General features: G+C 47.9%; 1 protein-coding gene and 1 pseudogene across 2 annotated transcripts in view; both read left to right on the forward strand.

The window, feature by feature from the left end:
* The first annotated feature begins 474 nt into the window (after positions 1–474).
* On the forward strand, positions 475–9,139 carry LOC311122261 (mismatch repair endonuclease PMS2-like; annotated as a pseudogene). Its single transcript, XR_014615185.1, has 8 exons — positions 475–931; positions 1,128–1,159; positions 1,483–1,994; positions 2,239–2,293; positions 8,093–8,197; positions 8,295–8,395; positions 8,565–8,734; positions 8,996–9,139. The product of XR_014615185.1 is annotated as a mismatch repair endonuclease PMS2-like (transcript).
* A 459-nt stretch (positions 9,140–9,598) lies between these two features.
* The window catches only part of LOC311144846 (radial spoke head 10 homolog B-like), a gene marked incomplete at both ends in the record, with an annotated part of 28,641 nt that continues 24,122 nt past the window's right edge, over positions 9,599–14,117 (forward strand). Inside the window, 8 exons of the mRNA XM_084181003.1 lie at positions 9,599–9,849; positions 10,009–10,084; positions 10,203–10,271; positions 10,370–10,543; positions 10,658–10,743; positions 10,867–10,987; positions 11,118–11,294; positions 11,387–11,531. Of these exons, the coding sequence (XP_084037129.1) occupies positions 9,599–9,849; positions 10,009–10,084; positions 10,203–10,271; positions 10,370–10,543; positions 10,658–10,743; positions 10,867–10,987; positions 11,118–11,294; positions 11,387–11,531 (1,099 nt within the window). The remainder of the gene's footprint in view (positions 9,850–10,008; positions 10,085–10,202; positions 10,272–10,369; positions 10,544–10,657; positions 10,744–10,866; positions 10,988–11,117; positions 11,295–11,386; positions 11,532–14,117) is intronic.

The raw sequence follows: 14,117 nt of genomic DNA on the forward strand, positions 1-14,117 counted from the left end.
TATCGTTATCGTAGCCCATCACTGACTGACACAGGCTTTCCTTTTCAGAGGTCAGTGGTAGGCTTGCGCTTCCCTAAGCAGAATCACTCGTGACTAATCAAAACAAGCGCGCGCGGCCGGAGAGACGCATGCGTCAACATGAGGAGGAGGACAACTTTTAACTCTAAAAGCACGGTTTAATCCACTTTTTGCATTAACTGAATTCGGTCAACTTCTTGTTTGCTGACAAAATGTATGACAGCTAGCTATATGGTTTGTCAGCCGCTAGCCACATTGTACCTGAAATTAGATTTGGTGAAATGGTGCTACCAGATTAAACAGAATCCACAAACAGAAAGAATATAGCCGACAAACATTATACAGACAGTGCATCAATTTGGGTGTGTTCTTCAAAAAATCGAGTTGACGGATGCATCCTTTAAAAATAATGTCAATACACTACTTTTACTGGTTGGATTCTACTAGTTGGATTTTCTTCAGAACTGGTGTAAGGAATGCATAAAGTATGCGGCTCTCTCTTTGTATGTGTGCAGGAATACACCAAGATGATTCACGTGCTCCAGTCCTACTGCATCATCTCTACAGGGGTTCGTATCACCTGCACCAACCAGACAGAACAGGGCAAACGCACCCCGATCCTCTGCACCAGCGCCACGACAGTTATTTTACATCAACAACCCTCCGTGTGATCCTTCTAAGGTTTCCAAGCTTGTGAATGAAGTGTATCACACGTTTAATAGACATCCATTTGATGCATTGAACATCACTGTTGCCTCAGAGTGTGTGTATGTGAACGTCACTACAGACAGGAGTCAAATCTTTCTCCAGGAAGAGAAGCTTCTGCTAGCCATCATGAAGAGCTCTCTCATCGCCATGTACGAGACTGGAGTCAACAAGATCAGCCTCAACCATACATCCTTCCCCATGACCAGTAAGTAAACACACTTTTTGGCTGCTTGTTCTCATGCCAACAGTTATTCATTTATTTATTTATCCTTCATTTATACAGGTGAATATACATGTGTTTCAAGGGACACCTGCTTCAATCCGAAGGTTTGCTGTCATCCTGCTGTGTTTCATCGGTTTTAATTAATGTTGAGTTTGACCTTTTCTCTATGTTCCTACAGGCCAGCGGAGCCTCCGTCTGAAATGGAAGATTGTCAGGTGGTTCCATCTTCTGAGATGACGGCTCCCAAAGCTGGATATTATTTTGAACCTGTGATTCCAAGTCCCAGATCATCTCTCAATCTGGCTGGCTTAAAAACTGCTATGTCCATGCACAACAGCCAGGCACTGGGGCTAAGTCGAACACTACAAAAGTTGCTAACACTGGTCCAACCCAGAATAAGCTGCAGTCTTTCTTTGGAGGCTCTGAGAAGAGTCAGAACACACACAGGCCAAATTTACAATCAGTTTGGAAATCCAGTCAAGGTGCAGTGAAATGTTCCCCTATGGAGAAGTCTGTGCTAGACAGCGACATAGACTCTGGCAGAAAGAGTGTCCCGTGGGAGCGCAGCAACCCCAGATAGCCTCTGTGCTACTACAGGGTCAGAGTTCAACTTGCCAGACATCACAGTTGACAGCGAACCCAGTATAAAAAGTGAGGCGCTCAATGAACCTTTGGACAAGGATCTCACAGTTTGGCACTTCGACCGGCAGATTGAACCACATATATCAGAGACGTCTAAGGAGATGAGCCTCAGTCCCAAGGTCAAGAAGGTTTACCTAGAGTATGGTGGTTTCTCAGAGAACAAGACCACACATTCAGCTGGGTCTGAGGGATCCTCTGGGTCTAAGGTGGACACCCCAGTCTGTGTACAGAAGAGAGCAGTGCCACTGCAGTTCTCTGTACAAGAGCTGAGTGGGAGGGTGAGGAGGCTGCAGGGACAGCGTAGAGAGAAGGCTGAAGACGGGCTGTGCTACAGACTCTTCAGAGCCAAGATTAGCCCTGGAGAGAACCAGAGTGCTAAGGAGGAGCTGAAGAAAGAGATAAGGTGGGAATTTAACTGCTGTTTTTGTTGGTTAATTGTAAGGACAAGATTTTTTCCTGAACACTATATCTGACCAGGAAAAACTATCTTCATAAAAGAAAGTGGCACAATTTAATGTATTTTTTATTCAATTTCTGAACCAACATTTAGGTAAACATTGCCTTTTTCAGGGTTGAAATAGCAATGTGATTATTATCAAGTTATTATACCGCAGTCTGTTGAAATGTTCCCTCTGTAATCCCCACAGCAAAGACAGTTTTAAGGACATGGAGACAGTTTAACCTGGACTTCATCATAACTAAGTGTCACGGTTCAGACAGACGACCAGAGGACCACAATTGCGTCACACCAGAAAGTTTATTAAAACTTAAGGGAAAAGGGAAGTAGGGAGTGAATGAAGGCTCCAGGGGTAACAGGGATCCCGTCCAATGTGCTGGGTCTGTGCCCCCCCCAGTGGCAGCGATGCGTCCTATGAAGCCGGTGGTGGGTGGTCCAGAAGTCCTGGGGGGGGGAGACACAGACACAACAGGGCGGAATGAAACAAGGCAGCAGTACAGTTCAAGGGAAATCCAAAATACGTAGTAGCAAGGCAGAAGGCTGGTCAGAGTTACCGGGATTGAAGAGTAGTCAGGAGTCGTTATGGCAGAAGCAGGTCTGGATCTCCTGGGGCAGAAGAGTATCCAAAAATCAGGCAGGTCCGGGGTCACAAAACCAGGGTGAGCCAGAAGCGCGAGCAAACAGGTTCCGGGTGTGAGCTTTGCAGACGATCTGACACCGGAGAGCTGAAAGACAGGGCCTTAAATACTGGGAGAGGTAGTGGGTAATGCAGCGCAGCTGGCAGAGTAATTAGAGCAGAGCAGAGCAGGGACAGGTGGAGCTAGTTAGGCTGAGTAGAGAGAGTGGTGAGCAGAGTGGAAGAAAATTAAGGTGGTAACCCGGTGGAGTGAGAGGCTCATGACAGAACCCCCCCCCCAAGGGACGGCCCCAGAAGTCCCAAGAGCAACACCACGCCGGGCGGGAGGAGGGGAGCCGGAGGAGGGCTAGAACTCCTCCGAACGGTCCGAGTGAACGTCCTCATCCTCGGAGGAAGCCGGAGGGCCGTGGTCGGGAGATGGGACAGGTCCCGAGACAGGATCAGGCACAGGACAGGAAGCCGAGCGGGCAGGACGGTTAGGGACCCCTCTGGGGCGGCCCCTACGGATTGCAGGTTGATCAGGATGCCGTTGGTGGAAAGCGGTGATGAGAGTCCTATCCACAATCCGACTAGCTGGCACCCAGGTCCTTTCCTCAGGTCCATAGCCCTCCCAGTCAATGAGGTACTGGAGACCCCTACCCCTCCGTCTGGACCGAAGCAGGCGGCGGACGGTGTAAACCAGACCACCATCGACGAGCCGTGGAGGAGGAGGACAAGGCGCAGCAGGGACCAGCGGACTCTCATGGATGGGCTTAATCTTAGACACATGGAAAGTGGGGTGCACCCTCAGGGAATTAGGCAGTTGGAGCCGGACAGCAGTTGGGCTAATCACTCTTATGATAGGGAATGGGCCAATGAACCGAGGTGCCAGCTTCTGCGACTCCACCCTGAGTGGCAGGTTCTTCGATGACAACCACACCCTTTGACCAACATGGTAGGTGGGAGCAGGAATTCTCCGACGGTTGGCCCCGGTAGTGTAGCTGGCAACGGATCTGAGGAGTGTGGCTCGGGCTTGTGACCAGGTGCGGCGACATCGACGGGCAAAAGCAAGTGCAGATGGGCAAGTAACCTCCTCTTCCTGGCTGGCAAATAGAGGAGGCTGGTATCCATAAACACATTGGAAAGGGGACATACCGATGGCAGAGCAGGTCAGAGAATTGTGTGCGTACTCCACCCATGTCAATTGCTGCGACCAGGAGTGGGGGTTGCGTGAAGTCATGCATCGCAGTGCCTTCTCGAGCTCCTGATTAGCCCGCTCTGACTGCCCATTGGATTGGGGATGGAATCCGGAAGTCAGACTGACTGTGGCTCCCAGCAGGTGACAGAACTCCTTCCAAAAAGCGGAGGAGAATTGTGGACCACGGTCAGAAACTACATCCTTAGGCAGTCCGTGGATCCGGAAGACGTGTTCCAGGACCACCTGGGCGGTCTCCTTGGCGGTTGGGAGCTTGGGGAGGGGAATGAAGTGTGCCATCTTGCTGAAACGGTCAACAATGGTGAGAATGACGGTCATGCCACTTGAAGGGGGCAGCCCCGTGACAAAGTCAAGGGCGATGTGAGACCAGGGACGTCTGGGCACAGGCAGGGGCTGCAGCAATCCGGCTGGGGGCTGGCAGGACGACTTGTGTTGGTTGCAGATGGGGCAGGCTTGGACGAATTCCCGTACATCCCTTCTCAGAGAGGGCCACCAGAACCTCTGGGCGAGCAGGTTGTAAGTGCGGGTGGAGCCAGGGTGACAAGCTAGGCGGGAGTCATGTCCCCACTGAACGACCTGGGACCTCAGGTCTTCGGGGACAAAAAGGCGGTCAGCTGGGCAAGTGCTGGGACCTGGCTGGTTACGGAGAGCCTCCAGCACCTGTTCCTCAACAGCCCAGGTCAGAGCTGCAACGATGCAGGGACTTGGCAGAATCGACACAGGGTCCTTGGAGGGGGTGTCATCCTTCTGGAATTGACGGGAGAGGGCGTCTGGCTTGGTGTTGCGTGATCCAGGCCGGTATGACAGAGTGAAATTAAACCTGGTGAAGAACAGGGCCCAGCGGGACTGCCTGGAGTTCAACCGTTTGGCCGTGCGGATGTACTCCAAGTTCTTATGATCGGTCCAAACGAGAAATGGAATGGTGGACCCCTCCAGCCAGTGACGCCACTCCTCCAAGGCAAGCTTCACAGCCAGCAGCTCACGGTTCCCTATGTCGTAATTGCACTCAGAGGGGGACAACCGACGTGAGAAAAAGGCACAGGGATGGAGCTTCCTATCCTCCGCAGCCCACTGAGAAATCACAGCACCAACTCCCACATCCGAGGCGTCCACCTCCACAATGAATTGCCGGTCCACATCAGGCATCTGGAGGATGGGAGCGGAGGTGAACCTCACCTTGAGGGTACTGAAGGCTTTGTCGGCTGCTGGGGTCCAGGTGAAGGGTTGCTTGGTGCTGGTTAGAGCAGTGAGAGGGGCAGCAACGGTACTGTAGTTCCGGATAAACTTTCTGTAGAAGTTAGCAAACCCCAGAAACTGTTGCAGCTTCTTTCTGTTCTCCGGAACTGGCCATGAAGTGACTGCTGATACTTTGGCAGGATCCATTTGGATACTTCCCTCTGCCACTATGTACCCCAGGAAGGCCACTGTCTTGACGTGAAACTCACATTTCTCTGCCTTGGCGTAGAGGGAATTCTCCAGAAGACGATGAAGGACTTGCTGGACATGGCGGGTGTGTTCAGACAGGTTTCTGGAGTAGATTAGGATGTCATCCAGGTAAACGAAGACAAACTTGTTTAACATGTCCCGCAGTACATCATTCACTAGAGCCTGGAACACAGCAGGAGCATTGGTGAGGCCAAAAGGCATAACCAGATACTCGTAGTGGCCTGTTGGTGTATTGAATGCGGTTTTCCATTCATCTCCCTCCCGGATCCGCACTAGGTGGTAAGCGTTTCTGAGATCCAACTTGGTAAAAACAGTGGCTCCCTGGAGCAACTCAAAAGCAGAGGTGAGCAGAGGCAGAGGGTAACGGTTTTTCACTGTGATGTCGTTGAGTCCCCTGTAGTCGATGCAGGGGCGAAGAGATCCGTCCTTCTTCCCCACAAAGAAGAAGCCAGCACCAGCAGGAGATGAAGATGAACGGATTAATCCTGCGGACAGAGAGCCATTGATGTAGTCCTCCATGGACTTTCTTTCAGGAGCAGACAATGAATAAAGACGACCCCTTGGAGGGGCTGTTCCAGGGAGGAGGTCGATGGCACAGTCGTACGGTCGGTGAGGGGGCAGAGATGTGGCTCTTGCTTTGTTAAACACCTCTCTGAGACCATGGTAGCATTCTGGGACATTGGAGAGGTCAGGAGCGGAGTTAGTAGGTACTGGCCGAGGGGGTAGTGCGGCAGCAAGCAGGCAGGTTCGGTGGCAGTCCTCTCCCCACTCCCTGATCACCCCGGTCACCCAGTCGAGCTGAGGGTTGTGCCGGCGGAGCCATGGGTAACCCAGGATGAGGGGTTGGCCTGGAGAGGGGAGCAGGTGAAACTGGATAGTTTCTTGATGGTTTCCGGACAGACCCATCGAGACCGGGGCCGTGACATGAGTGACCGATCCGAGTAAGTGTCCGTCCAGTGCCCGGGCAGGAATAGGAGGTGTCAAACGGAGGTTCTCCAGTCCCAGTTGGCGTGCCAGCTTGATGTCCATTATGTTGGCTTCGGCGCCAGAATCCACCAGAGCAGCCAGGGTGTGAGTTGAGTCAGAGAGGCGGAGGTGAACTTGCAGCAGGGGTTTGCGGTCGGAGGACTGGATGGTCATTGAACTCAACCGGACTCCCCCTATGCCCGGTGAGCTTCGGCCCTTTAAAGGGCAGGTTACCACACGATGTCCATCACCTCCACAATAGAGGCAGAGGTTTGAGGTGAAGCGGCGCTGGCGCTCTGCAGGAGTGAGAGAGGCTCGCCCAATCTCCATAGGCTCAGACTGATCAAGCTGACCTGGGTGAGTGGCAGTAGATGACAGGAGCCCAGTCGGATCTCTCCGAATGCCGGTAGTAGGTGGACCTTGGCGCCCCCTCTCACGACGACGGGTCTGTATCCTTCTGTCGATCCTGACAGTCAGTGCGATGGCTTCATCAAGAGTGGAAGGCAGTTCATGGGAGACCAACTCGTCCTTGATATAGTCAGCCAAACTATGGAAGAACGCGTCCACCAACGATGGTGTGTTCCAAGAACTTCGTCTAGCCAGGGTTCGGAAGTCGATGGAATGGTCTGCGACTGTACGTCTGCCTTGTCGAATACTGAACAGTTCACGAGACGCCTCTGCGGTTGGTGAATCCAGGTCAAACACCTTCAGCATCTCCTCAGCAAACAGGTCGAAGGTTGCACATGCGGGGGTTTGACGTTCGAACTCTGCTGTTCCCCAGAGTCGAGCTCGGCCCATCAGGTGAGTGATGGCATACCCAACTTTAGCCCCCTCCGTGGCGAAGGTCCTTGGCTGCAAGGAGAACTGAAGTCGGCAGCTAGTCAGGAATGGCCGGACCTGGGTTGAGTCGCCGTTGAACCGCTCGGGGTTTCCAATCTTGGGTTCCGGAGCAGCGGCTGCAATGACCGGGGCAGGTAACTCGGGGGCAGGGCTGGTGGGCAGACTGGCTGGGGTAAGGTTGGTGAGGAGTTGAATGATCATGGCGAGTTGTTGTTGCTGCTGCTGGAACTGCTGCTCATGCTCATCGGTTTCCATGTCGGGGAAAGTGTGCGCTGAGTCCATAATGGTCAGATCGTACTGTCACGGTTCAGACAGACGACCAGAGGACCACAATTGCGTCACACCAGAAAGTTTATTAAAACTTAAGGGAAAAGGGAAGTAGGGAGTGAATGAAGGCTCCAGGGGTAACAGGGATCCCGTCCAATGTGCTGGGTCTGTGCCCCCCCCAGTGGCAGCGATGCGTCCTATGAAGCCGGTGGTGGGTGGTCCAGAAGTCCTGGGGGGGGGGAGACACAGACACAACAGGGCGGAATGAAACAAGGCAGCAGTACAGTTCAAGGGAAATCCAAAATACGTAGTAGCAAGGCAGAAGGCTGGTCAGAGTTACCGGGATTGAAGAGTAGTCAGGAGTCGTTATGGCAGAAGCAGGTCTGGATCTCCTGGGGCAGAAGAGTATCCAAAAATCAGGCAGGTCCGGGGTCACAAAACCAGGGTGAGCCAGAAGCGCGAGCAAACAGGTTCCGGGTGTGAGCTTTGCAGACGATCTGACACCGGAGAGCTGAAAGACAGGGCCTTAAATACTGGGAGAGGTAGTGGGTAATGCAGCGCAGCTGGCAGAGTAATTAGAGCAGAGCAGAGCAGGGACAGGTGGAGCTAGTTAGGCTCAGTAGAGAGAGTGGTGAGCAGAGTGGAAGAAAATTAAGGTGGTAACCCGGTGGAGTGAGAGGCTCATGACACTAAGCTGAACTTTGACCTCTTCATGATCGACCAGCACACCACTGACGAGAAGTACAACTTCGAGATGCTTCAACAACACACCGCAATGCAAGGACAGAGACTCATCGTGTAAGGATTCACTGACATTTGCTAATTATTTTATATGGTTACTAAAAACGCACTAGTTTTGTGTTAAGATTTAATTTTTTATGGATGACGTTTTCAGTCCACAGAATCTCCACCTCATGGCAGTCAGCGAGAACGTTCTTATGGAGAACCTTGAGATCTTCAGAAAGAATGGCTTTGATTTTCTCATAGATGAGGATGGTAAATCAAATAGAATACAACACGCTCACTCACTGCTATATTTAGTGGGGTCAAATATACCCTGCCATTAGAAATTAGGATAGCACTGTCCAAAAAGTATATTTCAAAATAGCATGCATGGGTATTGCTGTTTTTCTGATTCTGAATTCCATTGTGCTACGTGTTCCAGCTCAGGTGATGGAGCGGGTGAAGCTTGTGTCCCTGCCCACCAGTAAGAGCTGGATGTTTGGTCCGGGGGACATCGAGGAGCTCATCTTCATGTTGAGTGATAGCCCGGGGGTCATTTGTCGGCCGTCTCATGTCAGGCAGATGTTTGCCTCCAGGGCCTGCAGGAAGTCGGTGAGTGTTATGTATTTATGATGTGATTGATTTGTTGTCCATGACTTGTGATAAATATGAGATGTAGGATTTCAGCACTAAATAAGAAGTGCTAGTAGAAAGGCACCAGTTATAATGTGTGTTATGCAGTGATTGAAAGTGTACATGTTAGTTTGGTGCTTTTGCACTAGTTTTCCAGCTACACAAAAATGATATGTTTCCTTTAGAATTGTCATTTTAGCTCTGGTCCAATGATGTTATGTACTCTGTCTCCCGCGTAAGGTGATGATCGGTACAGCTTTGAGCACCAGTGAGATTAAGAAGCTGGTGGTTCATATGGGGGAGATAGAGCAGCCATGGAACTGTCCACATGGCAGACCAACTATGAGACACCTTGCTAACTTGAACTTCATCTCACAAGACTGAAGTTTACATTGGTTTCTCAACCCAGCTGGACCGGATCAGTAAAATACACTGAATACTTCTCAACAGTGTTGGCCTGCTCCTATATCTCTTAATAAACACTAAGGTTGCATTTCAGCAACAACAACAAAATACCAACTCTCATTATGTAAAATAAATCACTGTTAGATCATTTTTTATTGTCAAATGTTGACTGAAAAAAATGTGTTTTATATTTCTAAACATTTATTTTCTGTCTACTATTTTAGGTACGCTTTCAATAAAATAATCAAAACACAAATGCTCTCACATTATCATTTCAGTACATTAACCTAATTTAATTAGAACAATACATTTTTGTGAGTTTGTTAAGACGGCTTTTTGACATACTGAGGATTCCGTACGGAACTCCTTAGCAACAGGCGCCTTGGTTGCTATGCATGGTATGTTTATGGAATTGCATCGTCTGGATGAACAGGTGAAATGGCAAAAGGGGATAAAAAGAAAAAACCTGAGAAAACGACTCCCGAACAGTCATTAAGTAAACTTTTGGCAAATGGCTCCCATGCTGGTGTTGTATCAGAACCACACGTTGTAGATGAAGAGTCGGGACATGACACAGATGGAATGACTGCCTCCTTCTCGTCACAACCACCACTCACCGACAAACAACTTGAGAGAAGTGATGATTCATTTCATGAGGTCCCTGTTCTTTCTAATATTATTGTCCAGAGGTAAACCATTGCTTATCACTCGCCTCTTTCTATGAAGATGAAATAATTGTTGTTGGGTTTCTTTTCCATAATAACCTAAGCATACATAGCTAAGCCTGCTAACGTTAGCTAGCTAGCTACTGTTACATGATCAATGAAAAGCAATCTGTGCTCACTCAGGTACGAAGGAGAAAGGTATCTAGAGCAGTTCCATGGTGAAGGTGTGGCATATTTTCAGGGAGGACATGTCTACAAGGTATTGCATTATGCCATTGTCATGTTGTCTATATAACATCGTATAACATGCATTACATGATGCCTAAAATGAACCAGCAAACATGACATCAAATCATTAAGCTTTGTTTTTCTTCAAGGGTATGTTTTCAGTAGGAGTCATGCATGGACGTGGTCTGTACACATGGGCAGATGGCGTGAAATATGAGGTATTTTGGTCCACCACCTTTAGAAGATGCATTATTTCTTAGTTAATCTTATACTGCAGATGTGACCTGTGAACCATTTGATTCTCATAATTTGACAGGGTGAGTTTGCATTCAATGTGCCCATGGGCCATGGGACATACACCTGGGTGGACGGTAGCTGTTATGAGGGAGAGGTGTGCAGTGGAATCCGCCATGGTGTGGGGACATACAGGTGTGCCAATGCCTCGGTGATATACAGAGGGCAGTGGCATCACAGCAAAAGGCATGGAAAGGTATGATCCTGTTGCAGTCTTGAGCCATTTAAGTCAGATAAACCTGCACCTCTTCCACAGGTTTATTTAATGCGGGGTTGTTGCTTAATTTACAGTATTTGTTTGTTTTATTAGGGTACAATATACTATAACCAGGAAGTGACATCCTGGTATGAAGGAGAATGGGTGAACAATAACAGAGAGGGATGGGGAGTCCGATGGTAGGTGAACTTGTGTTTAGACAGTGTGTTACACATGTGAATGATCTCCCATCAAATGTGTTCTAATGCTTAAATTATATCAGTGTCATACACCTTGCATGTGTTCTCTCTGCTGTGCCAAAGTTACCCCTCTGGGAATCTGTATGAGGGCCAGTGGAGGAACAACATGAGACATGGAGAGGGCAGTATGAGGTGGCGGCAGCTGGGTCAGCAGTACAGAGGGAGATGGGAGAATGGGGTCCAGGTAGGTCAAACCATATCACCCTCATCTCCCATGACATGATAGATTAATAAACCCATTATTTGGCTTTGAGAAAGAAAACATGTTTGGAGTAACTTCACATAGATGACTGATGAATCCTCCTCTGTCTCAGCATGGACAGGGGACCCACACATGGTTCCTGAGGAGAGTGACAGGCTCTCAGTACCGCCTGAGGAATGAGTACAGTGGGGACTTTGTCCAGGGGCTGAGGCATGGCCAGGGCAGCTTCTACTACGCCAGCGGGGCTCATTATAAAGGAGAGTGGAAGGAAAACAAAAAACATGGACAGGTGAAGTGGAAAACATGTCCATAGAGTAATCATTCTAATTGAATAGATGTCAATGTGGAGTTTAAATAATAAGATATTGTTAAACATTCTAGGGAAAGTTCATTTTTAAAAATGGGCGCATATTTGAAGGGGAGTTTGTGGATGACCACATGGCAGAGTTCCCAGCGTTCTGCCTGGATGGTTCAAACACCCCTGATCTGAGTGGGATTAGAACGCACACTCCTCGTCCTGAGGACGGTAAGCACACCAAGTCCCTCTGAAAATGTACACTACCAGTCAAAAGTTTGGACACACCTACTCATTCACGGGTTGATGTGGATTTTTTAGTGGACTATGAGATAAAACGTTAATCACGAACATGTAGTTAGAATTCTCTGTTGCTAGGCAAGAACTTAATTGGTTCATTTCACTGTGTGTGTGAAGTGGGGATCTAACCTAGGGTACCTTACCTAATCCATGGCTGTCCTACCTCATCAGAGACTGAAACCAGACTGTGGCCTTTTGCCTCTCTCCTCAAACAAAGTGGAAAGAGCAGCGCCAGAGTTGAACAGAGTTTAGACTAATCATGAGTAATTACAGCATGACAGGAGGGAAGAGAGGAGTGGGTTTTGAAAGATTAAGTATGGACCTGTCATGTCCAACAATCAATCTTCAGGTCAAGCCAGGGTGAGCCGGGGTTGAACAGAGTTTAAAACTGAACATTATTGTTTTTTCATGACAAGGGCATGATTGATTGATTGTAATAATAGTTTCTAAACTGAATGACAGTCAAATTTAGCCGCTATCATAGACTAAGGAAGTGGGCGGAGCGGTAGAGAGAGGGAAACTGAAGATAATGGTAGGGGAACCCAAGAGGGAGGGGCTTTGAGCTAGGAGGTATGTGAATGTGACTATATAGACGGGGAGCGGAGAGAGAGAGGGGAGGTGCTCTGCAGATTATCTCGGTTTACGTTACTTTGTGAAATAAAGTCTATCTTGATTCTACAAAAACTCAGGAAGAATTTTTATTTTTAATAAAGTATAGTGATAATTTTCCACACCAGGGTTTTTCTTTATTTGTACTATTTCTTACATTGTAGAATAATAGTGAAGACATCAAAACAATTCATAACACATATGGAATCATGTAGTAACCAAAAAAGTGTTAAACAAATCAAAATATATTTTATATTTGAGATTCTTCAAATAGCCACCCTTTGCCTTGATGACAGCTTTGCACACTCTTGGCATTCTCTCAACCAGCTTCATGAGATAGTCACCTGGAATGCATTTCAATTAACAGGTGTGCCTTATTAAAAGTTAATTTGAGCCAATCAATTGTGTTGTGAGGGGAGTATACAGAAGATAGCCCTATTTGGTAAAAGACTAAGTCCATATTATGGCAAGAACAGCTGAAATAAGCAAAGAGAAACAACAGTCCATTATTACTTTAAAACATGAAGGTCAGTCAATACGGCAAATTTCAAGAACTTTGAAAGTTTCTTCAAGTGCAGTCGCAAAAACCATCAAGCGCTATGATGAAACTGGCTCTCATGAGGACCGCCACAGGAAAGGAAGACCCAGAGTTACCTCTGCTGCAGAGAATAAGTTCATTAGAGTTACCAGCCTCAGAAACTGCAGCCCAAATAAATGCTTCACAGAGTTCAAGTAACAGACACATGTCAACATCAACTGTTCAGAGGAGACTGTGTGAATCAGGCCTTCATGGTCGAATTGCTGCAAAGAAACCACTACTAAAGGACACCAATAAGAAGAAGAAACTTGCTTGGGCCAAGAAACACGAGCAATGGACATTAGACCGGTGGATATTTGTCCTTTGGTCTGGAGTCCAAATTGGAGATTTTTGGTTCCAACCGCTGTGGCTTTGTGAGACATGGTGTGGATGAACGGATGATCTCTGCATGTGTATTTCCCACCGTAAAGCATGGAGGAGGAGGTGTTATGGTGTGGGGGTACTTTGCTGGCACACTTAACCAGCATGGCTACCATAGCATTCTGCAGTGATACGCCATCCCATCTGGTATGGGCTTAGTGGGATCATCATTTGTTTTTCAACAGGACAATGACCCAACACACCTCCAGGCTGTGTAAGGGCTATTTTACCAAGAAGGAGAGTGATGGAGTGCTGCATCAGAGGACCTGGCCTCCACAATCTGCCGACCTCAACCCAATTGAGATGGTTTGGGACGAGTCGGACCGCAGAGTGAAGGAAAAGCAGCCAACAAGTGCTCAGAAAATGTGGGAACTCCTTCAAGACTGTTGGAAAAGCATTCCAGGTGAGGCTGGTTGAAAGAATGCCAAGAATGTGCAAAGCTGTCGTCAAGGGAAAGGGTGGCTATTTGAAGAATCTCAAATATAAAATATATTTTGATTTGTTTAACACTTTTTTGGTTACTACATGATTCCATATGTGTTATTTCATAGTTTTGATGTCTCCACTATTATTCTAATGTAGAAAATAGTAAAAATCTAGAAAAACCCTTGAATGAGTAGGTGTGTCCAAACTTTTGACTGATACTGTATGTCTGTCTGAACAAATGAGTCATCTGACATCAACCCCCTGGAATGGTCCCATATTTTTCATGTGGCTTGCGAAAGTATTCACCCCCCTTGGAATTTTTCCTATTTTGTTGCCTTACAACCTGGAATTAAAATGGGGTTTGTATAATTTGATTTACACAGCATGCCTACCACTTTGAAGATGCAAAATATTTTTTTTTGTGAAACAAACAAGAAATAAGACAAAAAAAACAGAACTTGAGCATGCATAACTATTCACCCCCCCTAAAGTCAGTACTTTGTAGAGCCACCTTTTGCAGCAAT

This window comes from Coregonus lavaretus, assembly GCF_964263955.1.
Source record: "Coregonus lavaretus genome assembly, chromosome: 1".
NCBI classification, from domain to species: Eukaryota; Metazoa; Chordata; class Actinopteri; order Salmoniformes; family Salmonidae; genus Coregonus; species Coregonus lavaretus.